Raw genomic sequence first — 27,777 nt, 5'->3', positions numbered from 1 at the left:
GCCACAAAACCCAGAAAGAGAAGTAAATAATGGTTCTCTCTCCTATCTCTATCATCTTTCCATCTGGCTATCTCTCACATCTGACAGTCTCTTATATCTGGCAATCTCTCCCATCCGCCTAGCTAGCTATCACCATGACTTTATGAATAGAGTAATGTGGGATGAGAGACTAGGAAGCATTACGAAATTCATGAGAACCATTAATATACGATGAATCATGAACCTCTATTGTTGAAAGTGAGATTTTGTCTGATGGTTAAATCTTTTAGAACCAAAAGCCAAAGAAAAGATGATTCATGAAAAGCTCATTTCATAGGTCAAATCTAACCGAGAGTTATTTCTCCATCTCCACCAGGGATAAGTGGAAAACAAAGCATTTTCAATGAATCACCTTTTACCTGGTGAGACATCTCATTGACTTAATGATATCATTAATGTCCAAGTGAAGGTTGTCTGCAGTGGCTGCCCCTGAGCTGCCCCTTGCTGGGATTTTGTCACTACCCTGGGAAATTGAAGTTTATTCTCTGTGAAAATGTCTCCATTCTTGGTTACACAGGTGACCGATATAGCATGAACATTGGGTCATTTTTAATTTACTCTAAATTTATGGATTCCTACAATTTGTGTTTATCCCAAAGAAGGAAAACTCCTTGAGAGGAGGGACTTTGGGGGGATCTTTACATATGTTTACCATATGCATTGGCCCATAGTAGGAGTTTTAGAATGCTTATTAAACGGAAGAATGAACAAACGGACAAATAAGTGTGATTAAGAATAGAACAATAAACAAAAATCAACTGAAAACTTAATTTTTATGAAATGGAATCCTGTGAGGCCGAGTATATCTTCATTTGGGTCTCTGTACACACATTCTCCTCCACCTAATGTGGAGCTGTTCAAATAGCAGGTGCCTCATTAATGCACACTGAAACTAATTAGACAGCTTAAAGCGCAAAAATAAAAGGCCATCTTCATGGCTTTACTGTAGCTTCTTGGTTCTGTTTTACAGGCAAGTCAGTTTGCCCCAAAGACCAACCAAGACTTGGCACCTCAGCTACCAGAGGCAACATAGCCGCTAATGCATTATAAGGCCAAAAGGGTTTCGCTGACAAGAGAGAAATTCAAGATTGTGATTTTTCACCGGGGTGGGGGGAGGGAGGGTTGACCAAGGCATTTGTGGCTGATTCTATCACTGTTTTAGAATTATCCACAAACACTCCTGGCAAGGCTTCGTTTCTTTTCCCAAAGTTCCAAAAAATGATTCTTGTTCAGTTAGAAGAATAATGGGCACATTATTGTTAATGGGGAGAATCAAATGAGAATATTTGTAAAGTCCTTAAATGGGCCTGGCGCACAGTAGGTCCCAAGTTCCCTCCCCCATATTCCCCAGAACAAAATACCCATCCTGAGAATTGAGGAGGACACCAGAATTCACTGAATTCAAATAAGGTCCAGGTTTAAGCAGCATCTTCTTGGTTTACAGACAGAGACACACACAGGGAGAGAGAGACAGACAGAGAGAGAAAGACAGAGTGTGTATGTATATGTCATAGCAACAATAAAACTCCTGCTTTTTATTCTCTCTCTGTCTCTGTCTCTGTGTCTCTCTCTGTCTGTCTCTGTCTCTTCTTTGTCTCTCTGTCTCTCATTCTCTCTCTCTTTCTGTCTCTCTCTCTGTGTCTCTGTCTTTCTGTGTTTGTGTCTGTCTCCCTCCATCTCTGTCTCTCTTTCACACACACACATACACACACAATCAGAAAAACATTTTATCCTAAAACTTCAAAGCCAACAGCCCCAAGAGGTCTGGTGTGCCCATAGTGGGCATCAATTTATTGGCAGAATAATAGGGGAATGCCCCCCTGGGCTCTGGGGCCCCCGGAACCACGGAACGCAGCTGTGACCATTTTTCCGGGCCAGAGCTATCCAGGTTTGGGGCTTATTTTCCTCATCTTGATTCATAAAAGGGGGGCGAATGATTTTTTCAAACGCACTTTATAGAACGGGCTCCCGACTGGCAATGGAGCTGCCCCAATCTCTCATGTAGCACAGAAGGTCAGAGGGGGCACCGGTGCCCTTGCCCCGTCTGCACATTGGTGCGCACTCAGGGGCATGCTGACCTCCCGGCAATTCTGCAAATGGAGCTGCGACTCCATCAAGCAGCCGTGGGCCAGACCCTTTCCCGGAGCCTTTTGTGCCTTTTGTGCGCAGAGCTACCCTGGGGCCGTCAGTCAGTCAGTTAGGCAGGCAATCAATAAGCACTAACTGAATGCCTCATGCTCCAGTCGCTCTGTAACGCCCTTGGGATCCAGAGCCCAAAATCAAACAGTCCCCGACCTCCAGGGCCACATGGAGATGTTCCCTCCAATTAACTGTTGGAGACAAATAAACAGAGATTCCAGGAGCCTGCAGTCTCTGTGGAAAGAGACTCTGGAACCGGGGAGAGCTCATGGGGGTGGGGGGGAGGGGGCGAAGAAGCTGACTACCTGATGATTTCCCACATTATCTAATTATTATTGTCACTGACCCTGGGCCTTGAATAGAAGAGGTATGGGTGGTGTCAGTACTGGTTAAGTTTCAGCACCCTGGGCAAAGTGTCCTGTTGCCCTACCCCAGGTAGGTGCCTCTTCCTGGGCCTGTCTGAAAAGTCCCAGGGCTGTCTTTGGCGGAATGACTGCCCATCCCTGGCCTTTGTTCTCCCCTCTAGGAGGCCCAGGAAGCGGGAAGGGGACGCAGAGCTTGAAAATAGCCGAGCGCTTCGGCTTCGAGTACATTTCCGTGGGAGAGCTGTTGAGGAAAAGGATCCACAACACGAGCAGCAACCGCAAGTGGAGCCTCATCGCCAAAATCATCACCACGGGAGAACTGGCCCCGCAGGTACGGGCGGCTCCTCGGGGGGCCGGCGCCGGGCGCTCCTCCCGGGTCCGGGTGCCTCTCCTCCGCTCCGAGCTCCCCTCCCGCTCCGGGCGCCCCTCCCGGGCCGGGCCCGCAGACTAAGGCCTCCTTGTCTTCCCGCAGGAAACCACCATCACCGAGATAAAGCAGAAGCTGATGCAAATGCCCGACGAGGAGGGCATCGTGATCGACGGCTTTCCGCGGGACGTGGCGCAGGCCATCTCCTTCGAGGACCAGGTAAGGAAGGCCCTCTGCCTCTCCCGGCCGGCCCTTCCGAGCTCTGGCCCGGGGCCTAATGCGCTCCGCGCCCCGGCTAGCCCGCGGGCTCTCGGGGCTCCCGCCCGCCCGAAGTCAGACGCCTTTCACCTTCCTCCCGAAACATTTCCCCGCTGATTCGTATCCCCTTGCGACAGAAAAATGCCCTCGTCGCTAAATGAGCCTCCTCAGAAAAAAGGGCGCCCGCCACAATTAGCCATGTCTCAGTCACAGCGTTTCTTACTCATCAAAGGCAAGTCCTCTTATCTGAATTGTCGGAGAGAGACAGACACAGAGACAGAGAGAGACAGAGACAGGCAGAGATAGACAGAGACAGAGGCAGTGACAGAGAGAAATTTCAATTTGCAGAAACCTGTGCAACATCACATCAAAATAATCGTCTCAGTAAGGGACCCGAGGAGCCATTATTTCAGAGCCAGTCAAATGTCTTTCTTTCTTTCTTTCCTCCCTCCCTCCCTCCCTCCCTTCCTTCCTTCCTTCCTTCCTTCTTTTTCTTCCTTCCTTCCTTCTTTTTCTTCCTTCCTTCCTTCTTTCCTTCCTTCCTTCTTTCCTTCTTTTCCTTCCTTCCTTCCTTCTTTTTCTTCCTTCCTTCATTCCTTCTTTCCTTCCTTCCTTCCTTCCTTCCTTCCTTCTTTTTCTTCTTTCCTTCCTTCTTTTTCTTCCTTCCTTCCTTCCTTCATTCCTTCTTTCCTTCCTTCCTTCCTTCCTTCTTTCCTTCCTTCCTTTCTTTTTTGTAGTAAGATCCAGATAAATGAGAGGCTGGTTTTACTTGAACTGCTTGTTTGACTGAGTTGGAGCATTTGCCCAATCAATTTTAAGAGCTATTTAACAAAGACAACTGGAGGAGCTTAAAGGTGCCTGAGAGCTGGCCCTCTGGGAGCTGTCACTTACTGTTCAAAGCACCAAGAGGCAGCTGCAGCTGCCATCTTCTTCTGGCCATAAATCCTGCACATTAGAAGCTCCAGAATTCCATCAAAAGCCCATGAAATAGTGATGACTCGGGGTCTCCCCGGCCTTTATTTCTGTGCGAGAGACGTCATTGATCTGATCACGGGCTGCTTCTCTCTCCACGGATGGGGCGTTGCGATCACGCCTGATTTTTGTTTCTGACTACAGTCAGTGATGAGTCTATTTTGTATTATAGGCACCACAAACAAGGCTTCACATGCAGTGTCCATGTCAAGGATCTTTCCTTTCAGCAGCAGAGCATAAATAACAGAGTTTTTTCATCTCTGAGGCCATAATGAGAGCTTCTGTTCTTCATATCCCAAGCCCCATCCTATTAGCAGAGACTTTAACATCTCACTGGAGCATCAGTGGGTACAGGCCATATACCAGGGCAAGTTACAGCCCACCAGCACCCTACATCTTCTGCAGCTCTTGTTCACGTTCTCCCATAAATCCCCAGGAAAAGCTCTGGGCTTTGATAATGGGGCAAGGGATCCACGTGCTACTCTTCCTTCACTGCTGCGTCAGGCCCTCCTCCTGCGCTGTCTTTTCTTGTGTTGCCTCTGGTATACAGCAGCCAGCTACATACCTGGCTCGGGGGTGGCCAAATAACATGTAAACAGATGAGTGAACCAGGCAAAGGGCCACGAACCAGAGAAGGCTCCTAGCAGGCCAGCACGGACTCTCCTGGGGCTCCCCCCGCCCCGGCCCAGCTCCTCCCGGTCACAGTGTAGGGCCCCGGGCCGGCCCTCCTGGCTGCGCCTGAGAGAAGCTGGGGAAGCATCTGTCTCCCCCTCTCTTGGGAAGGGTTTCTCATGCCTTCTTCATGCCTCCGCTGATCTCGATTTGCTCCAGCTCTCCCACTCTTCTTGTCCATTCTCTTCTCAGTGTCAGAGGCATCCTGGGCAATCTTCCTCAGGTCATTCGGAAGCTTCCTCAGACACCAGAGATTTCCCTTCCAAAAAAAACTGATAGAAAATGGACCATTTCTCTTTGTTCCACATCAAAACCTTTTGGCAGAGGTTAAAATGTGGGTTACTCACACACATGTACATGTGTACACACTCACACTCACACACACACAAACACACACACACACACACACACACACACACACATACACTGCTGTTTATTGTCTAGCAATAACAGTAGCCGGGCCCTGTGTGCTTCCTGTTTGGTCTTTCCCATAAAAAATCCTTTGGGAACACAAACAGGGTTCGCTCCTGGGAGTTCCCGACCTTGGATGAGAAGAGGCTCCTTGTCCTTCCCTGCTTTGCCTCCTTACAGCTTACGTCAGTCAGGCGTTCCAGAGACAGCTCCCTCAGGGTTCGGTTTGGGCTCGTACCCAGGGCGTCCCTGAATGTGTAATCGGTAACCCAGTCAGGGAGGGGAGAAGCCCTTCTTTCCCGCAACCAATCCACATGCTGGACCCACGGCTCTCTGCAGCTCAGATTACCCAGAAGCCTAAGAGAGGATGGAGCGATGTCATTTTACACTTGGGGCTTCAACATAAGTTTAAGCCAGACAAACCGCAGCACCGGCCGCTGCTGTGACTGAGACAGAAAGAGACAGTGTCCTTAGCCTGGCCAGTACTAAGTGTGGCCTGGCAGAACTAAGTGTGACCTGGCAGAACTAAGTGTGACCTGGCCAGTACTAAGTGTGGACATTTAAGCACAAAGAAATACAGCCCCTGAGCTCCAGGAGTGCGCATTCTAACGGGAGGAACAGTGCCCAAAAGGAAGCTCAATAAGGCGGGGTCAGGCTGAGGGAGGGGGACGCCCTCAAGGGGGCCTGCTGTCAGATCCAGGAGAGAAAAGCAGCATGGGGGCTGAGCCCATCCCCCACAGGGAGGTCTTGTGGGAGCTCAGTCCAAGAGGGAGGAACTTCTGGGGTGTGAGAGCTCAGCTGCTGGAAGAAGACCCCAGGAGTACAGGGCTCAACGCAATGGCCAGTTCCTGAGAACCGGAATCCAACCCAGAAGGGACTGAAGCAGCTGCCATTCACGGGATTTTGAATGGACTTCTATACTTTCTCCCAAAGGAGCTGCCTTGTCAGCTCAGGCCGGAGCTTACGGCCACGGGCATCTATTCTGGGAGCACGGAAGAAGCCTCTGGGAGCTTCCTGGGGAGCGAGCCTCGGATCTCAGACTCTGCCATTTCACTCCATCTCAGGATTAGCCAGCTAGAATCAGGAAAGAAGCGGTCCCAGGACAGGCGGCCGAAAGCCCGGCTCCGTCTCCCCTGCTTGAGCCTCCCTGCCCTTGCTGTCACCCGGGGGTTGTTGCCATGTGGCCAGGGAGGGCAAAGAGTAACCAGTCCTGCCTTCTGCCCACCCCCCACCTCAGCAAGATACTCCAAGGGTACTCCCGTGCTCTGCATGCAGAGAGACAGAAGTCCCTTGGGTGGGAGGGCCCACTTCTTCAGGGGCTCCTCAGAGACCCGGAAGGCGATTGCGCCATCTGCCCAGTGTGCCCAAGAGCTGGGCTCAGGAGAACTTGGCAGGGCGGCTCTGTGCACATCTGCCATTCGCCAGGAGAATGGAGGCTCCTTGAGGGCAACAACTGTCCCTCTTGGGAGGGGATTGTGCCCGAGTACCCAGGGCAGTGCCTCAAATAGAGCGAACGAGCCCAAACCCCGCTCCCTCACTTGCAATGACTGCAAGCCAGTCATTGGGAAATGAAGCAATAATGCTCCCTGTGCCCGCTTCCCAAACACAAGAAAATGTCTGTAAAGTGTCTGGCAAAGCTCAGAATGTGAACCAGGGCACGGCTCCCTTTGCTCTCTGGGCAGTGCTTTTCTGACAAAGACTCGGATGAGGCGCTTAATGACCTGACACCTTTATTGAGCCTCACTTTGGTCAATTTGCCAGGAAGTCAGAAGCAAAAATGGCTCATTGGACACCAAAGAAAGGCTTGATTCGGAAGTGCTTCCCTGCCATATGAGATCATACTATTAGTGGGTGGTGGACCGGGCACGCCCCCAAAGCTGCGTGTACCTCCTGAAAGACACGACAGTGAGAAACCCAGCAGGAAGTCGTGAGGCAGCTCATGGTGCTGGGGATGCAAGGATTAAACACCTGCACACACACATATATTCAATAGAATACTAAAGCAGGAGTAATCAAAACAACAGCTCTCCCCTAAATTTGAGTCACACGTGTGTGTCACAGGGGGCTTGGAGGTGCGGAAACGAGTAGGAAGATTCACGTTGACGGGGCAGTTCAGGACTGCCGCCTATACGCCAGAACGATCTCTTTTAGGGCGCAGCTCGGAATATCCCTCTCCTGCTCATCTCCTGAACTTCTCTCTATTGTGGAGGGAAACTTCTTATCTATTATTCTTAGGCCATGGAAGTAGTATAAACTAGCATGAACCTATTTCATAGCCACCTTAAACTCTGGCTCTGCAGATCTTCCCAGATTGCTCTAAAAGTTTCAAGGTTTTTCTCCTCTTGAGCCATAAAGGGCAGAAAAGGTCAACATAGGAAGTCCTCTGAAGAATTCCTTTCAACCTCAAGCTGGCAGCAGAGAACAAGGCAGCCCTGCCTCAGCTCTTCAGCCAGGGTGGAGGACTTTCCTTTCTCCAATAAGCCCCTTCAACAGTAGAACTTTATTCCTATCAGATCAACTCCCCACATCCATAGTCACCCTTCCCTCTCAGCTTTCAGGTCCAAGTCCAAGACTCTTGGCTTTGGGATCCATTTCTCTCATCTTTTTCCTGCATTTCGTTTCTTTGAACCCTAACTCTTGGTACAGCTTATTATTTGCTGCCTTCTAATGTCTCACATTAGTGTCTTTTCATGAGTAGCACACTCTTATTTAGATGGAAAAACCCCAAATGTACACTTTGGTCACATATAACACAAAAATAACACAAAAAATGTACAATATCTCTTGCCCCAAAACAGGTCTTTCACTTGGAGTTTCTAGCAATCAACTCCAAAAATCCTGAAAATTATTACATTCAAGTTAGATGTTGGGAAACAATGCTCTGCAGCCCTTAGTGTCTACAGCTGCCTTGGAGAGAGGTTGTCCTCTTGCTGGTCCTCTCAGGATTTTTCCTTGAACTTTTTTTCTCTTAATTCCACAAAAAGTTCCTTTTTCTGCCCCTCCTAGCAAATAAAATCTCCAGCTAAGAAAAAGGCACTCCTTATGTCTGGATTAACTGATGGGAGCAGGAAGGCAGATGATAATAGTGATAGAGATAGAGACAGAGATAGAAACAATGATAATAGTGAAGAAAACAACTTCGAAATCAATGGAGAGAATGTCCTGACTTTCAGAAAACTGAGGGACAACCAATGCTCCCCATGTCTTGTCAGAAAAGCAGGCATATAGTGGCACAGAACGAGGCTTACATTTTTAGACAGGACCAACATATGCTTTTATTTTGCTTAACTGTGCTTGTTTGTTAAAAGGGAGGTTTGGGGGGTTTGTTTTTGTTTTTTATGGGATACAAAATTGTGAGGAGAGAAGGAAAGTGGAAAGTGGGGTGGTAACAACAACAGAAAGGAAAAGCTCAGCAATGAAAAAATTATAAAAGAAAGGAAAGGAAGTTCAGAAAAGTACCCAGACAAGCAGGGCACTATTGGTACTTGTGTGGTAAAAAGGAGTCTATAAAAAACAAGCTATATGAAATTCGGGATTTATAGTTTCACTCTCTTCTTTTTTTGAATATGCAAATGTTGGTTGATGTTTGTCAAGTTTATATTTAAAAAAGAAAAATATCTTCAAGATACTTAACCACAAAAGAAAAGCAAAATAATGTCCTTCCTCAGGAGGCTTGCTGTCTGGCAGAGGAAGGGTGAATAGAACCCACAGTGGAGTAGCTGCTCTAAGAGAAGTGGCAACATGTAGTCAAGGAGGGAGGGACCACATCCAATGGTCATAGCAGGGGAAGCCATAGAGGAGGGGGATGAAGGCTCTATGTGCGTTTGTGTTGGGGTGAGTGGGAATCATAGTTCAAAACCTGGGGAATGATGGGCTGGGAGGGCAGGAAGATTTTAGGACAAGGCCAGAGTAGGGAAACTGAAAAGAAGCAGTAAAAAATGAGACTTGATTGTGGAGGGTCTCAAAGGCCAGGTCCAGCAATGGGTCTTGTCCTGGAAGCAATAGGGAGCCACTGACTATTTCTGAGTGAGGGAATAACGTAAGTGGACCCAGGCATGTGAGCTCTGATTGTAAAGACTCAGACATGGAGCTGGACCAATAGACAAGAAGGAGTGAGGCTCTGAACCAGTGGGGGCAGGGAGACAATGATGTTTTACCCCAAAGTTGTCACCAGGCTAAAATGTAAACCATTCTGCTCTTTGAGAGGGCTTTTCTGAGAGGGGAGATGACTGTGGCCATTGGAAGAGAACATTAATGCCTATGAAATGTGGGAGTTTGGCAGGAGTGGTTTAGGCTGGAGGCTAATCTGCCACCTTTCTGGTGTGGGGATCTCCCTCCCCCAGAGCAGGTTGCCGTGCATCACCAGCTGAGAGACTGCAACTTGCTCAGTTCTGAGTCAACCTTTGAGGCCAGGCCCTACCCTCCACCAGGACTAGCTCTCAATCTGGAAAATAAATCAGAAGTGATTGGGGGAAAATTGGGGGCGGGAAAGAGCCAGAGTAAGAGGGTCTAGTCTCAGATTCTGCCTCTGACACCTCCTCTGTGACCCTAGCAAGTAATCTCTTCTTAAGCATTATTTATTTCATCATTTCTTCCTAATTATTAAAATTGGGGGACTGAGGTGGGGTGGAGAGGTCTCTTCCAGCCCCCAAACCCTGCCTCAGAGAGCTTCTCCTGTAACTAAGATTAAAATGGGCGACTCCTGGGCATGGTACAGCATCTCCCCCCTTCGGTGTCCATGCTCCCCCAGCCCGGATAATGAATTCCCAATCTGCATTTCTTGTCATTTGGGATGTCAGAGTGCAAGGCTCCCACTGGAACCTTTAACATCTGCTTCTTGGGGAGGAGAAAGTGTAAAAAACTGGTTGAATTTGATAAGCTGTTGGGTGCTTCCAGGTGAGCTCCATTTGGAGCCTTTTAAGGGAAAGAAAGGGATTATTTGGGAATTTCAGAGTACAGGAGGGTTCTGGGCGACCTCATCCACAAACAAGAAGTTGTCCCAGGAGGGTGGGCCCTCTTCTCCCTCCCCCGGTGGCCCCTCATTGTTTTGCTGTGTGGAGACATCGGAGAAGACCTCTTTTTGGAGCTGACTCACGAGCTGAGCTGTTCTGCCCTCAAAAGGCTGACTAATTCCTTAAAAGGTCTCTTTGAAAGAGCTCGGATGCAGATGGTTGCTGTTCAGTCATGTTTAGTCATGTCTGATTCTTTGTGACCCAATTGTGGTCTTCCTGGCAAAGACACATTTCTTTCTCCAGTTCATTTTACAAATGAGGAAACTGAGGCAAACAGGAAGAAGCGACTTGTCACACAGCTAGGAAGTGTCTGAGATCAGATTTGAACTCAAGAAGATAAGGCCTCTGGATTCTACCACCTGGCACTCCAAGCAGCCCTGGATTCACGTGATGTAGTGGATGAAGGAGAGTGTACAATGTCCACTATGAGCTATATGATCCTAGGATAGTCATTTCACCTCTTTGAGCCTCAGTTTTCCTATCTGCAAATTAATGAAGAATTGGCCTCCCGGGGAAGAAAAAGGGAGAAACTTGCCTTTTGTGCACTGATGTAGTGAGTGTCCAGGGTGCAATGAGGAGGGCCCCCCAATCCACCACTCCCAGCCTCAACGTGGAAGTCTGAAGACCTAGGCAGTCCCTCGAATGCCCAGAAGACTGGTCAGAAGGGTAGGGGCTGGGGCCGCCTACTGATGGCAGTTTGGTTGGTCTCATTCTCTGAACTTCAGTAAAAGGCGTGCACGCCGGCACCCGTCTTCGGAGGCTGCCGCAAGATTCAGACACGGTCTGTAAAGGGCTTGGAGGATTGTCAAGCAGCGCCACAATTACCGTGATTTCTCCTAACGGACAAATCCAAGCCACAGTGGTGAGCACAGCAGATGCCGGCAATACGGGGCCTTCCAGAGAGAAAAGGGCATGGTGGGAATTGTCCTCGGTGTTTCCTGCCTTTTCCGTGAGTGCAGTGGAGGCTACCTCACACCTGAGACGCACGACTCGTTGGGTGAGCTCGAGTTCATTTACCCTCCTCGGTGGGCATGGAGAGGGAGCCGTATTGGCAGGTTTCCAAGGAGCGCTCTGCCCGAGAACGGAGGAGCCATGGGGGGTTTCCTCCAAGCTGATTCTGGCCCAGAAGCCCTGACTGTGCTACTCCACAATCACTGTGCAGATGCTGGGCCTTAGGCCTGTATTCACTCATGAGCACGTGTAGACCTATGGCTGGACATGAAGAGCTTTGTTCCACTTCAAAAGACACTGCCGGTGAGCGAGCAGGGAGCTTCCTGGTCCTGCAGATTCTGCGAGGGGACGACAAGCTGTGACTGCTCCTTGGGTGCTAGACTGCGGGAGAAAAGAGTCTCCTGGCTCTCTCTTCTCTGGAGACCTACAGAATCTCAGCATTACCACTGGGAAGGCGTTCAAAACACAACCTGGAGGAAAGCAAAGGGCTGGCCGGAGCCCAGAGTGTTGGGCCCGGATCGGCTCAGGTCAGCAGCGTAATAATAGGGACCCTTCCTAGAAAGCTGCCCAACAGACGCTCAAAGGTCACCCAACCAAGGGCAAGCCCGGAGAATGCAAGGAGCCTAGGAGACAGCCCTGAAGTCCAAAGGAACCAGGCCCAGGGACAACAAAAAACAGCCTTTGAAAAATTGAATATTGAGGGAGTTCAGAGCTGAATAAGGAAGAGATGAGTCGAGCAGAGCGGGTTGTGGCAAGAGAAAATTGGAAAGGAAAAATCCCTGATTCCTCTTTGGCTTTTGTCTTCAGTAAGGAGAATGTTCTTTAGACAAGAGGGAATGGAGGATAATAAAAGAAGACCCAGGTCCTTTCAACAAAGTGGGCACCCAGGCCCATTCCCGTGCCATCTTAGGGTGGAAAATGACACCCAGGTAAAGCCTGGAGTTGGCCACACAATGTCCCAGCTTTCCAAAGGCAGAGACTGGAAAACTACAGACCAGTAAGGAGGATGTCGGTTCCTGATAAGATCAAGGAACACAGTATTTAAAAGACAATTTTAAGCGCTTCGATGAAAGCAGTAATCAATACAAGCCATTGAAGGTTCACCATGAATCAGACCAGTCTAGCCCCATTTCCCTTTTTGGGGCTGTGACGAGGCTGGCGGATGAAAGGAAGGCCAGAGAAATGGTGGGTGCCGATTTCAGGAAGGCCCATGACAGCCTCTCTGTGATCTAGGTGGCCTCCAAGCCATTCTCAGAGGCTGAAGAGAACATGCCATTGTCGTCCTAATGATGTCCTGAATGACCCAGTTTTTGGATGAAGAGAGAAAGTGTGGGTGTGACTTTTTCTGGTGGGGAGGAAACTAATTCGGAAGGAGGAGCCAATACTCTGGGCGCTGGAATCAGGATTGAGAAAGATTGTGGCCGTTCAGTGGGATGGGCTGAAAGCTGGACAACATGACAACTTCTAAAGATTGGTCCAGAGAGGAGGATGGGACGGGGAAGCCCGGACTTGGCAGGGATTAGTGGGAAAATGTTTTGAGGTTTTACTGAAGCACAATTGTTATAATTATCAGTACCTCCCTTCGGGGATGGTATTTAACTAGAGGCTGGATGATCCTTTACCCAGGATGGCATCAGAAGCTCCTGACACCAGACGCAATGATCTCCCCAAGATCCTTTGCAGCTTCATGAGCCTGGGGTTGACTAGATCCTTTGAATATTTTTTGCAGCATTCTTGGGGGCAGAAGGCAGGGTGCCGGGTCAATTAAAGACGCGATGGAAAAGCAGTGACCTTCTTCTCGTTCTGGCTGTTTAATCCAAGTCAAACAGCAAATTGATTTGGACAATGTTTAGCCATTTTATTTGCCCATGGTAAGGAAGGAAAAGCTATTAGAGCTAAATAAATGAGATTGTTCTTAGCTTGATTATTTTAATACCCAAGATTAAGACGTGTGCCCAGGTTTCCTAGGAGCTCCTTACTCAGGAGTTTATTGCAATTAGTTTGGTAATAAATTTTAAATGGCAAGCTTAATTCAAAAGGTTACAGAATATCACTGCAGATTCTCCGAGACTTTGAAGATTGCCGGAGCTATGAGTCAATGTAACCAAAAGGTATCAAAGGCCCTGAGATAAGCCTTAAGGAGACAAGAAAAGAAAAGAAAAAGAAAAAGCTCCCATGATGAAACAATGAGTGTCTGCAATAGAGAAATAGCTAAGTACAAAGCACCTGGCTCAGGAGCTCCCTCCGGCTGGGCCAGCTGCTGACATCTGGACCTGAGGACTTCCAAGGACAGCCTCCTCCCATGGTAATGACACTTCTTGTAGCAGCCAAATACTGCTGGAGAAAGTCCCCAAATCACATGGACTGGGACCAAGTCCTGCCATTTCACCTTCAGTTTTTTCTTCACCTCTGGGTGCCTCTTATTCCAACAGTCTCCCTCCTGCACTGTACTCCCCCAGCCCATCCCTCTCAGCAGATAACCACTCAGCTCTCCTTTGAGAGCTCCCTCCCTTCTGGCCCCGTGGTCCCCACTTCTGCCTCTTCCCCTGGCCCCACCTTTGCTTCCCTCTCCGAGGATAAAGCTGCCCCCTCCTCGACCAGTCTGGCCTTAGCTTGGGCCTTTGAGCCCATCCCCTCTTACCTCTTGGGAGAATGTTTCTTGGCCAACCCTCTCAATGGCCAACCCCTCTTCAGTCCCTTCCCTATTGGGCCATCCATCCTGCCCTGTCCTGCCCTTAATCTTGCTGTCCCTCACAATAGCTTTCTCTCTCCTCACTTCCACTGCTGTACCGCTAGAAAGACCGGTCTATACTCAGCCCTCACTCCCCTGAAACTCCTTGCAATCCAGCTTCTGGTCTGGTGACTTGGCTATAGCTGCTGACTCAGAGGTCATCGATGGTCCCTTAGCTGCCAAGCCTGGGGCCTTCTCTGGGAACTCACCTTCCTGGACTTTTCCACAGCCCCCAGAATCATCCTTCTGTGGTTTCCAAATATGGCTTCCCTCCTATGTGACTTTCTCTCAGACTTCTGCCCTGCATCGTCTCCCTGCTGTCTCTGAGGTGTGAGCATCTTCCCAAGCCTCTAGGACTTTTTTTCCTGCTGCGGTCTTTCTTGATGACCTTGTGGACTCTGGCAGTTTTAATGATTATCTCTATAAGGATGGACCCCAAGTCTAATTTAGGGTTACATTCCTCCTATGCTCATTAGACATCTCCATCTGGAAGATCCCAAATTAAGCCCACCCCCACCCCACTACTCCTTCCAATCTTATTTCTGTTAGCCTTCACCCCCCATGCTCCCAGTCATCCCAACTTGAACCTTCAAGCACATTGACTCTTCCCTCTCCTCCATATCCAGTCACTCTCTTAAGTCCTTCCCCATGTCTTTTGCTTCTATCTTCTTCCCTCTGCTTCCATCTGCTTGACTTTCCAATGGGCCCTTTCACATAAGCTACCAAAATACCCTTAGGAAACCATGAGCCTGACCATCTTACCCTACTCACAATTATCGGAGCCACCTGTTGCCAATGGGACAAAATGGAATCTCGTTAGCTTAGAATTTCCAGCCATCCCCAACCTGGCTTTAGTGATTCCATTCATCCTCCTCCTTCTAGATTTTAGCCAGTGACGATTGCTGATTATCCCTCAGACTCAACATGCTATTTGCAGTCACACAAGGCTTGGTGACTTCTCTCTGATGCCTTCCCCAGTCCTTCCAGGTACAGATTGCTCCCAGTGGACACCATTACACCCAATGACATCATATGTTTCTCTGAGCACACTGTGTGTTCCTTCTAGCAGAGTAAAAGCTTACTGTGGGCAAGAACTGGAGCATTTTCCCATCTGTGTATCCCCAGTGTTGGCCATAATACCTCACACATTTATTTTTGGCCAAACCTATGACTTTCTTGTTGCAGAAGAACTGTCAACATATGGGCCTGTGAGCCATATTGCAGCCTGATGAAAATGTAATTGAGATATATTTAACAGGATACTTAATATTTAGCACGATACATAAAAACAGGATAGAACATAGATAACACGAATATGTGGCTGCCCCATATGTGAACGACAGGGATCCTTGTATTCATTGTAGTGACCCTGGAGGATAAGGAAATTTTCTCCACAAATGCAGATGTGCACTGAGAACCAGAACCCTAAAAAGTCACATCCTCCCACGACTTCTCCAAGGCCTCTCTCTATCCCTTAGGCCACACCTCTGACATCAGAGACAATTGATCAAGGTTGGTTAAATTGAATTGGATAGTTTCTCCAAATTATAAATTTCTGGCAGACACATATTGTTGGATTTTTCTTTGCATTTTCCACTACTTTGCACACAGTAGGTCCTCAATTTTTAAAAGAATGTTTATTTTTGACTGAAATAAGTATACATGACTTTGTTCCCAAGAGTAGCTATGAGGAAGCTTTCCCATTTTTAAAAATTCTTTTCTGGCTGTTGATGCTGACTCACTCCGACACATATTGCTGAGCTTCCTTAATTTCCAAGCCCAGTTTCCTTAACGTCTATAACAGAAAAGGCCAGATCCTTGAGAAAATGCAGATTCGACTGCAGTCTTAGTCTCCTAGGTAGTTGCTAAAATATAAATCCCAATTAAAAGGGTTGTTGTTTTCTGAGGGTCTGAAATGCTTGTCTCATCAGGTTCAGTGAAGAGTAGCCTCTGAACACATAGGGCCATATATGTCTACAGGGATATAACCTACTGGAAAAAATCTAATGGAAAATGTAGAAGCTGAACTTAGAAAATGGATAAATTAGAGAGGGGGGAGTAGTCATGGTATAATTCTTCACCTTGCAGAATCCCCACCACAGGGTTTTTTTTAATCAGAGGCTTTTTATTGAGGGTCTAAGGACTTCTTTGGGGTTTAAAAATAGATTTCAGGAGGTTTGAAAAATATGGATAAAAAAGGAAAAGAAAAACCCTTTTCCCCCACTAACTTTTGGTTTCCTTTGCAATCCTTCAGATATGATTTTATGCATTTAAAAACATTATTCTAAGACAGGAGTCCAAGGGGGTCACCGGGCTGTCTGCCCAAGGGGTCCATGACACCCAAAAAGATTAAAAATGCCATTTAAAATCTATTACTTGTGCAATTCCCATTGCTGAGAAAAATATTTCTAAAAATATTCATTTGTATGAAGAAGACTGATTAAATATAAAGGTACATTCATATGATAGAATAACAGAGAAATAGATGCAGTTTTTCCCTTCCATATTCAGGAACCCCCTGCAATCTTGCTGTGGACCCAATCTGTGGGGCCCGGTTAAGAATGCCTGGTCCAGAAGAACAATTAAACAATTTCAATTCCAATTTCACTGAATCAATGCTTTCTAACCATCCACTATGCGTGATGAGCTATAGCAGATACCGGAGACCCAAAGTAGAAATGAGACAGAAATAAGTCTTTAAGAATCTTACAATCTAATCGAATGTAGAAGATATAGACACAGATACCTGTGCCATGAACTGGAAAACAATGCAAAAGTAAGATCTATAAATGTGCTGGGAGAAATCAGGAGAGAGAGCAATATTTTCCAGCTGATTAAGGAAGGCTTCATGGAAGAAGGGGCTTTTCAGAGGGACTTCAAGAAATCAAAAGGGAAGAGAGACCCTGGAGAGGGGAAATCCATCCCAGGATGGTTGGAGCAGAAGCTGGAGAACAGCGCATTTTCGAAGATGAAGTGAAGTGATGTAATTAAAGTGATATGAAATAAGTCTAGAAAAGTGGGCTGCATCCAGGTTGTGGAGAGCATTGAGTGGTGTGGGCAAGTGTTGGTGCTTGGGCAATGAGAAGTCAGGCTTTAAAGCCTGGAAGAAGAGACTAGAGTAACTCATTAAAGGAGGTCTTTGGAGAGTGAGAAGGCAAACACTGGAGTCCAGTCGAGAGGTCATGAGGGACTGACCCAGGATGGAGGCTGTGCCAGAGGAATCTAGAGATGCTGGGGAGGTGACAGGAATAATGAGGCTGAGCAGATAACTAAATGTGGAGTAGTGAGGGAGCCAAACGACCAGAGATGACTGATCACAGCATCTCAGACTCTGGGCTAGAATGGGGAGCCCAGCCTCTCTAACTGCATTTCTGTGACTCGCGCCTAAGTGCTACAGGATGATTTGTGTCCTGCCGCCTGGTCTCTTGGGGGGCTTTCTCAAAGCAATTGGGATTTTTCCTGCATTATTTCTCGCTGTTTTATGAAAGGATTCTGCTCATTCTCTTCCACCAGCCTTCTCCATAAATCTGTATAAAATTTATGTTTTGATGTTGCCCTTGGTTACAAGGCTCTGTTGGGCAAGTCAAGTGCTTGCAAACTAGTGCCTTTTGATTTCCTCCTTATGATGCTGATTTTATATCAGTAGAACTTCCATATTGATCAGCACTGCTATTAATGTCCTTCCTGTGTCCACCTCCAATTTTCTTAATGTTGATCACTTATTTCTACATGTCAGGTTACAGGGCTTCCATTGCAGACCATGTCCTTTCCTTGCTTTTCTTTTTCTCCCTTGGATTGGGCTCGCTGGCTTCCCTGAGTGTACGGAGCCAGCTGGTCAGTGAGAATTCTCACATCAGTAGTGGACTCTTTTCTGGCTCAGTTATTATCAATCCTATTTTCTCTGGGGGTACTCAGTGCGGGCTGTGTCTAGTGTCTTCTGTTTCTTCTCTCAAAGAATGTATTATGCAGACATGAGGCTCGCTCTCTACCTTACTGGCCTTTCACCTCCCTCAGGGCATGCTTCCAAATCATATTTTCTATCATTTTTTGCCATTTGCATATTTTGCTTTGACTTTGCTTAGAAATCGCCAAGTTAGGAAGCACATATTGATTTAATTTGAAAGGTCTCATCGAGTTTGGGATAGAATTTCTCTACCTCGGCAACAGGACTGACTCAGGCTGCCATTGTTTTCATGATTGTCTTTTTGGAAACACTTACCTTGAGCATCAAAAAGGGAGACCCCCAATATCCCATGATATGAGATCTCCGGCTGTCTTTGGACACATAGTAAAGTCGTCCCACAATCCCTTTCTTTGCCACTCCAGAGAAAACCTTTGAGCCATTCTTGGATTTTGCAGAACCTCCCCCTTTTCTCTGATTTTATTTATATCAAGAACATCAAGATTGCTCTAATTCAGTCCCTCCAGCATTATGCTCCCTTTGAGGACATAAGTCAAGGATCTCATACTTAGAGTACTAATAGCAAGCTGATATTTGTGATTTAATGTGGTTCTTAGGGTGCCACCTTTTTCTCCATTTGGCCACAAGTTTTAAAAGGTGGGTTAAACCTTTTGATCACCGTTGACCAAGTGACCACTGGCCCCAAATGACTGCGATTCCAGTCCCTCCTTGTTTCCTTTCATTTCCATTACATCCTGTTATGAAACTTGTTCTTGTGTCCATTTATTATTCCCATTTCAGTCACCCAAATATACTTTCCTTGAAGTATAGAATATAAAAATAGAGATTGTTTTCGTTGAATAGGAGGGAAGGGCTGTGTATGGAAATTTCAACATTTATAGAGGCTTTTCTGCTTAGTCACGCTAGATACTATGGAATTTCCCGAAATGAGGAGACAATGAAACACTCAATTACTAACCTAAAAATAAGCAGCAACGTGACAGCAGTGTCCTGGACCCTGGAAGGCTGCTAGGTCAGTGAAGGCACTGAAGTGAAGGGAAGGGAATAGCTGTCATGTTTAACCCCAAAGGCTCTCAGAACAGGGACCAGCAGGAATCATAGTGAGGCTGGCTTTAGAGAAGCCTTCCAGCCGTTCGATGACTCTGAAAATACCTGCAGTAGTCCTGGGAGGAGAAGCTCAACAGCCCACGGAGGATCCCCAGCCAGACGACAGCCCCAGTAAAAATGGTCTGGGACACACAAAGAGTGAAAGTCAAGGCTGTGGTGCTTTTGTAAAAGTTACAGAATCACGAATTTTCCGAGTCAGGAGAGAGGTCCGAGACAAGATAATGAAATCTCGGCCCTTGGAAAGGATTCCTTCTGCCTACAGACACAGCTCAGCAGAGCAGGCTGGGTCACGGCAGATGTGTTCCTGCTGATTTCTGACCAGGGGGTCACCCAGCCTTTGCTTGGAGTCTTCCAGGGAAGGGGACCCCACTGGCGCCTGAGGCAGCCCCTTCTTCCCTGGGAGGGCTCTAATCAAAGCAATTCAACATTAAATATTATGGGAAAATGTCTCCCTTCTAACATTACTTGTACAAGATAGCATTAAATAAATTACGATATTAATAACAGCTAACACTTATTTGGCACTTTAAGTTTTGCCAAATGCTTTATTATTCTCATATAAGCAAAGTGAGAGTTACCAGAGGGACGAGCAGTGTGCTCCGCTGATACCCAAGGGCCCTGGCTAGTGAAGCTGAGGAAAGTCTGCCTCCCTTCCTTCCCCCTGCTGATGGGTGGAGGCTCTGTGAGGGACTGTGGGCATGGATCACCTTGTACAGGACCAGAAGGTGTGAATGTGATCAGCATCACTGAAGAGAGGATCCCCTTTGGTGAAGTCCCAGATTCATTCAAAGTGTTTTAAAGTGTAGACACTTCTGAACATGGTTGTGTAAACATAGCTACAAAGAACAGGAACCAGAGAATTCATAGAGAGGCTCTCCTTGAAATGCCCAGACCAACATCATCACTAGCATTTATAGAGCACTTTAAATTTTATGAAGTACTTTATATATGTGATCTGTAAGGTAGGTGCTACTATGAAACCCATATCATAGATAAGGAAACTGAGGCTTCCAGTTAAATGTCTTTCCCCCAGGGTCATATAGTAAATGTGTGAGGCAGGGATTTAACTTGAAATCCAGTATTGTATCCAGCAAGCTACCATGGCCAACCTGGTTTTGCTCCTCTCTGAGCTTTGAAGGACTCACTGTTCACTCCGGGCTGAGTGGGACCTTCATCTGTAGCTTGCTCACTAACTGTGGATGTCTGCCCCTTCCCCTCCCCGCCCAGGGCTCTGTTCTGGGCACCTTCTCTTTTGTCCCCACACACCCCTCTTTCAGCCATCTCCTCAACCTCCATGGGTTCGATTCGCATCTCTATGTAAGTAAGCCCCAGATTTCCCCATCCAGGCCCAGTCTTTCTCCCGAGCCCCAATCCAGCATCACCAGTGCCTTTGGACACTTGTCCTGTAGGTATTTCAAAGGTTACAATCCAAAATAGAGATTGCTGTCTCCCCCTTCCAGCCTTCCCCATTGCCGTCAAGGGTGCAGCTAGCATCCTTGACCCCTCAGCTTCACTCATTTTATTCACCAGTTCCCAAACCTCGCCTCTACCTTCCAGACGGCTCTTGGATCAGTCCCACTCTGGCTGCTCCCGCAGTGACCGCCCGAGTTCAGGCCTTTGGCATCTCTTGTCTAACTTATGTCAAGAGCCTCCAAACAGATCTCCTGGATCTCTCTGCTCTCTCGCCCATCTTCGCCACAGCTGTCAAAAGGATTTTCCTCAAGTGTAGGACTGCTGACTCCTCACTACCCTTCCCCTCGCCTCCAGGGGCTCCCTATTGCTTCTAAAATCAATTATAAACTCTCCTCTGTAGCCTGGTTCTTCCTCCCTTTCCAGTCTTTGTACACATCTTTCCTGTCCCTTGATGATCCAGCCATCCTGACCAACTTGCTGTTTGGAAGAGGAGAGGATTCAGGGAACATGCTTTGGACATGTGGAATTTGAAATGTGTCAACGGACAGTTGTTGGCGAAAGACTTTGAGGGGAGAGACGAGGATAGGTCCAAAGCAAGATGGGAGTCACATGCACAGAGATGCTCCCCAAAACACCTGATGTGGTCACCGGGAAGAGTGTTGAGAGAAAGGAGGAAGATCAGGATGGATCTGGGGGTTGGGACATGGAAGATACGCCCCAGTGGAGCCCAAGAAGGAGCAGGCCCATAGGTAGAGGCAAAGCAGGAGAAAGCAACATCATGAAAACCCAGAGAGCATCCAGGAGAGGCCAGGAGACGGCGTCCAGTGCAGCCAGAGACAGCTCCGAGAAAGTTAGGACTTGAATAGAGCTCTTCCAGATGCCCAGGCTGACACTCTCCCCAGCACACCGTGCTGTTTCTGTGCTTGAGGAGCCCTTCTGAAACACCTCCTCATGTCCCTCAAGCTACTGCCCACCCTCCCTTTCACAGCTAGACTCCAGCCTCCATTTCCTCACCACAAACTCACTTCTCACTGTGGCCATCTGGCCTCCACTCTGGGCCCTCCCAGGAAACTGAGCTGTCCAAGGTAACCTGGGGAAACTGTGCTGTCCAAGGTAACCAGGGGAAACTGCGCTGTCCAAGGTAACCTGGGGAAACTGTGCTGTCCAAGATAACTAGTATTGTCTCGTGGTTGAGGAGGGAGAAGAGTTTTCTCAGGTCTTCTGCAACACTTGAATCTCTGGATTGGTTTGGCCTCCCCCACACCTTCTCTTCTTGAGCTTCCCCTGACCGAGTCTCAGGCAGCTCCTTCTTCGGACCACTGGTCTCTCCTGAGTTTTGCCTACATTTGGGGTTTACAGAGTTGAGGCTGTCACTTTGTTTGTGGACTACTGGCTTGGGTTTTGTGACCTGGGAATTTTGTGTTTCAAGTGCTATTCTTTCTGCATTATAGCTCCTCTTTATGGCATCTCACCGAGTGCATAAATACATGTGCACACGCATCCTCTCCCCCATTTATTTTATTTTAAAGTCCTTTGGACTAGATTTCCAAGACACTCAGCAATTGTATTCCTTTTTTTTTTTTTTTGCTGAGGCATTTGGTATTAAGTGACTTGTCCAGGGTCACACAGTAAGCAATTGTATTCTTACCAACCTTCACTGAGCACATTGCATCCTTGGGTAAGAGTAAGTCGCGCCTACCTTTTCTTTTTTTACTTGAATGCTTTTCCTTCAAAAAAGAATTTCTTTTCTCTCCCTCTCTGTAGCCCACCACAGGGGTGGGTGAAGAAAAACCAAACCCTTATAATAAATGCCCATTTGTGGCAAACACATTCCTACATTGATCATGTCCACAAAATACGTGTCTCCAGTCAAGAAGAAGTAGCCCACTTTAGCGCTTATCTTAAACGTGGTCAGTCATTGCTCAGAATCATCTGTCCTTATGATGGAGCTGTCATTGTACAAATTGTTCTTCATTTCCCTTCATTCCACCCTGTATTAGTTCATACAAGTCTTCTCAGGTTTCACCGAAACCATCCCTTTCATCATTCGCTATGTGTCAGTAATATTCCATTACATCTAAATGCAATATTTTTTCTTTTTTTGCCAATTAATAGGAAACTTCCAGATTTTTCCCACTGCAAAAAGAGCTTTGATAAATATTTTTGCATTCTGGATCCTTTTTTCTTTCTTAAAAAAATCTTGTGACATAGGCTAAGTGGTATTATTGCTGGGTCAAAAGGGTATGCATAGTTTAGTGACTTGGGAGGTGTAGTTCTAAGTGGAGTTCCATCAAAACTTCCCTTTTGTAACTTCCTCCCCATAGTTCTTCCAAAATATGGCATTTTCTTTTTTGTCAGTGTTGCCTGATGAGTTGCTTTAATTTGGATTTTTCTAATTATTATTGATTTGGAGAATTTGTCCACATGGCTATTTTTGAATTGTTTCCCTTGGGAAACTACCTGTTCATATCCTTTAACCATTCATCATACTCATTTTTGTATTTTCTAGAAATCTAACTGCAATTTTGGATGACATTTTAGCTAGCTATTCACTTCTCAAATCTATTTTTCTCCTCTTCATGCCTTGCCTTTAAAATGATGTTACCAGCCTCTAAATAAAGAAAAGGATAGTAAATTGTTATGCTTGAAAATCCATTGCCCTTCCTTCTGCCCCTATGCTCCCATGGCACTCTGTGTCACTTATGGCCTTCTGTTACCACCTGTCCACACACCCTCCTTGCTCCACAAGGCTGAAAGCTCAAGGCTGAGTACAATGATTTGCTCACCTTTCTGCTCTCACAACTCAATGTACTGCTTGACCCATCATAAAATCCAATCAAATATTTGTTGAGTTGAATTGAATTCTCCAATACTTCCTATATTAACTTCAACATCAACTTGAGAATCAAACTGCCTTGTTACAAAGGTCAGGGGGAGGGGTTTGAGGGGGGAAAGAGTGATGTTTGGTTTTTTTGTTGTTGTCAGAAAAATTCTGACTGGGGCTGAAACAAATAAGAGAACACATGTTAAACTATTTGTTCCCCCATCTTCATGAAGGCATGAATTCCCTAAGGTCACACATTAAAGGTTGGTCATGATTTTCAGTAATGAAGAGTTCACAGTCAGTGTAATCCCAGATTCTTGGCATGTAGGTGTATCTCAAGAGTCATCTGTGTAGTGGATAGAAAGCTGTCCTTAAAGCCAGAAGACCTGAGTTCAAATCCCACCTGACACAAACTGATTATTAATATCTGGGCAATTCTGTAAAATTACACCTTGCCAGCCTCCAATGGTAGAAATCCCAGCTCCAGACCTTTTTGCTTTATCCATACCATCTTCAACTCAGGCAAGCCACCCGCTTTCCCTCACATCCACTCTTGATTGGCTGGTCTCATTTTCCAGGCCAATATGTCTTTGATAACCCTCACCCTCATAGGTGCCCATTGGCTGAACTGGACTGTGGTATGTTACTATCCATGCACATTAAAGTTCCCAAGGATAGTTTGAATTTGAGCTCCATTTCCTCAGTCCTTAACCTAAAGCACTTAATGAAGATTTGTTGGTTGACTGGATGATTGTTCTTTCATGTCACTTACCTCACAGCATCTGCTGTGGCCAACTGATCCCCAGTATGTGTTTCATTGTTTTACATTCTGAGTCATCTTGGATCACGGTGCTTCCTGGTGTACCACCATATAGGGATAGCATAGCCCAGAAAAGCTTGGTGATGATCCAAGGCGGGGTCTTTGCCATGTGGAATAGTCTGGGACCACTGACATTGACTCTGTGACTGAACATATTTATATCCATCAATAGCCCACTCCTGATTCCTCCTGCCATTCAGGAAGTACATGAAGTACTGGTGCAATCGAAAGTGGGCTGGATTTGTCGCAGAGCAGTTTGAATCCCTCCTCTGCCCCTTCTTTCCTGTTGGCCTTGCTAAGTCTCTGGCACTTATCTCCCTCCTTCATGAAATGGAAGTGATGGTATAAATGGCCTCAAAGGTCCCTTTCCAACTCTATGGTGCCTTGTTCCTCAGGATCAGTTGGGTGCTCCAATGAATGACTGGAGTTCTCCCGGGACAGTCCAAGGTCATGGCTGGTTTAGGAATTACTTGGACTCTTGTTTCTTCAGTCTATAATAGCTTTTTCTGAATCACCTTGGAGACAGATACCAAAGTCAGGTTGAGAGGATGAGCCACAAACTTGGGCAGAGTACAATAAACATAAGTCAGCATTTAACCTTCCAGCAAGCTTTCTGCAGATAGAGGAAATCTATAAATGTAGTTTAAAAAAAGGCTTTTACCATCAACCTGCCAACTGTTTATGTATTAATGCCAGGTAAAAATTTTCCCAGTGCTACTCATTCCTTCTTGCTCTTTCTGAGTGAGTAAATCTGTGCTCTGCATATTCCTGGGATAGCCACACAATTTCCCATTAGTTTTGTATTCCCATAGCCCCGGTTAGTATTTCATATGCCCTTGCAATTACATTTTCCTCCATGAAAAGCAGTTACTCATTTGCAGTATTTTAAAATCTGGTTTCTGTGATTTTCTTGGAGTGTAAAGAGTGTGTTTCCTTGGAAAATCTGTGTTCTAAAAGGAGCTCAGAAATAAGGCATATTGCTCTCTCTGAAAGATACTCCTTTATTTAAGGTTCTAAGGCAAAGGGGATTGATGTTTCCCCCTGTCCTCCATTAGCACAGTGCACACTTTAAGTCAGATTTGGCTTTGTGACAAGAAAATATTGTTTCAGGGAGAATTTGACTATTTTTAGAGTCACAAATTTCCTTGCTGAGCTCATCACCAAGTCCAGAGGTCAGGGCACAATGGAGATGGAGTTATCAAACTTGTAAAAGGCATAAAGATGAAGAAATAGCCAACTGAGTGGATGATCAAAATTGGGATCCAGAAAAATAGCAGCAACTGACTAGAAGAATTGGCCAAAATGAATAAAATAAGTGTAAAGTCCTGCTATCAGATCTCCAAAATAAACTCTATTAGTTAAAGATGAGGGAAAGTTAGCAAAATCAGAGTTCATGCGTAGCCTACCATGCCTGTCTAGGTATGGGCATGAGGCAGGAAGTAAAGCTGGAGGTAAAAGGGTATTCCCTCCCTCCTCTGGCGTCCATCTTTGGAATATGGGCTTTGTTGGTCAATTCCAGCGTGACCACGCTGTCTCCTCCCACTGAACACTTCCTATGACATGCTTAGACCCCTCAATGGCAGCCTTTCAGAGAGCTTGATTTGGGCATGTAAAAGAACGGGGTCACAATGGATAGTCCTGAGCCTGAAGTCAAGCAATCTCATGTTCCTGAGTTTACATCTGGCTTCAGACACTTACTAGATGGGTGACCCTGACCAAGTCACAACTACTTGGTCTCAGTTTCCCCATCTATAAAATGAGCTGGAGAAGGAAATGACAAACCATGCCATTCTTGGTCAGGAAAACTCCTAATGGGGTCCTGAAGAGTCAGGTATGACTGAAGTAACTGAGAAGCAACAACTACAAATCTAGGCTTTATGACTGAAATTATAGAGGGGTAAAATGGAAGGAAAACCTTCTCAAAAATGAGCACTCCCCTAAAGTGGAAAAGAAAATCTTGTGAAGTAGCAGATCTCCCTTGGTAGAAGGCATTAAAGACTGATTGACCACTTGTTGGGGGGGCTGCTCCCACGACAATTGATAATGCTTCTTTCAGTCTAATGAATCTTGTGTTACTCCCCACTGATCATGAACAATCTGTCTCAGTCCACTGAATGACTGGGCTGAACAGCTCATCATTAAACCACAGCCACTTCCTGCTTTTCTCCTCTGGAACCAATTCCCTTCCAATTCAGAAAATTCTTGGTTTTGATTTTAAATTTATTTGTACAATGCTGCCTTCATTTGGACTCTTTGACTGAAAAAAGAAAACATAATTTAATTCAATTCAACAAGCACCCCTTGTGTCAAGTACTCTTGGAGCCCAGGAAGCCCAGATGCAAAGAAAAGAGATGGGAGCAGGGCAGGGGAGAAAGGCATCAAATTTGCCAAGGAACCCATGTGGATTCCACACTAAACAAGACAAGGTAATTCTGAAAAAGCCCAGAGCACTGCCAGTTGGGAGGTTGACCAAAGACTTCATGTGGTGTAGAGGGCTACAGATAGTGATGGAACTCTGGGCTGAAGGGTCTTATACCTTACTTAGAGTTCCCCCATTATCTAGGGGACACTTGTGTAGAACACTTGTCCCTGGATGACAGAGTCCATTTCTACAAAGTCTGAAGTTACAAAAAGATAGAGGGTCACTAAAAAAATGCAGGGGAAGGGGCTGGGAGGGGGGAAATAGAGTTATTCAAAAGTGGAACTGGCTGGCTTAGTTTTCAGGGGATTTTCCTTCCCTGGAGAAAAGCCTAAATGTCACTTGTCAAATGTATTGTGCTGAGGACTCTTTCACACACAGGCTGGACTTGGGGGTCACTACGATCCCTTCCACCTTGGACATTCTCTAATTCTTCCCCCTACAATGGTACCAGTTCATGTAAGGGTGTCCTGAAATTTTAAGCATTTTCCTTCATGTGAAAAGCTAAGTAGGGTCTCATTCATGCCATTCAGATTTCATCTCCTAGGGAGAGTAATTTCTGTTTCTGCTTCCATCTAATTTTTTATGGTACTTGAATGGAGTTTTATCCCATTGGTCTACTCCCAGGCTCCTGCCACTAATTTAGCTGTATTCACTCTTCTTTTCTTCTTAAAGAATGAGGCAATCAAAAGCAGCCTGATTGAAGGCCAAGAGGAGGATGGAAATGAAAGGGATTTATATCCTGAGGCAATGAAAACTGTCTGCTATTCTTAATGCAAAATCCACCAGAACTAAGAGAAAATGGTGGCTAGGGACCTGCAGAGATTCCACCTGTACCCCATCAATAGCTCAGCCCCTTTATCTGATTCAATTAGAGGAGAATTAGTCAAAGTGGCAACTAATGCCATGTAAGTGAAACAGCTGAATGATCTCATTTCCCATCATTCCTTCACTCATCCATTCATTCATTTCTTCTTTCATTCAGCAAATGTTTGTTAAATCTAAGAAAGATCCCTCTGCAGAGTGCTTCCTGGTTGTTTCCTGGGTCTCAGCATGACGGCAAAGCCCATGAACTGTGTAACAAATGTTTGCTCGTGATTTTGTTTGTTACCAATATCTGTTCATAAAGCCATCAGGGAAAAACCAACCTCCTGGAACTGTGTCATTTCTGCCTTATTACTTCTTCAATGCGGGAAACAAAAGCAGAGATCACCTTGGCTGCCAGCCTCCTTTTCAGTTCACTTTCCCTACCCCCACTCTGTTCACTCATTTTTAAGAGTTCAGGAAGAGGTTGTCTCAGAGATTGCCCAGGATTGCCACCTTCGAAAAGTGGGGTCCAGCTGGAACCGAGGCAG

General features: G+C 46.4%; 1 protein-coding gene across 3 annotated transcripts in view; it reads left to right on the top strand.

The window, feature by feature from the left end:
• AK5 (adenylate kinase 5) overlaps positions 1 to 27,777 on the top strand; it is a 179,300-nt gene that overhangs the window by 38,395 nt on the left and 113,128 nt on the right. For all 3 annotated transcript variants that reach the window (XM_031968858.1, XM_031968857.1, XM_031968856.1), the window contains exons 4-5: positions 2,705 to 2,874; positions 3,016 to 3,129. In XM_031968858.1, coding sequence (XP_031824718.1) covers positions 2,705 to 2,874; positions 3,016 to 3,129 — 284 coding nt within the window. The remainder of the gene's footprint in view (positions 1 to 2,704; positions 2,875 to 3,015; positions 3,130 to 27,777) is intronic.

This window comes from Sarcophilus harrisii, chromosome 4 (genome assembly GCF_902635505.1).
Source record: "Sarcophilus harrisii chromosome 4, mSarHar1.11, whole genome shotgun sequence".
NCBI classification, from domain to species: Eukaryota; Metazoa; Chordata; class Mammalia; order Dasyuromorphia; family Dasyuridae; genus Sarcophilus; species Sarcophilus harrisii.
The sequence above is the reverse complement of the archived record's forward strand: the minus strand, read 5'-3'. Positions and strand labels throughout refer to the sequence as shown.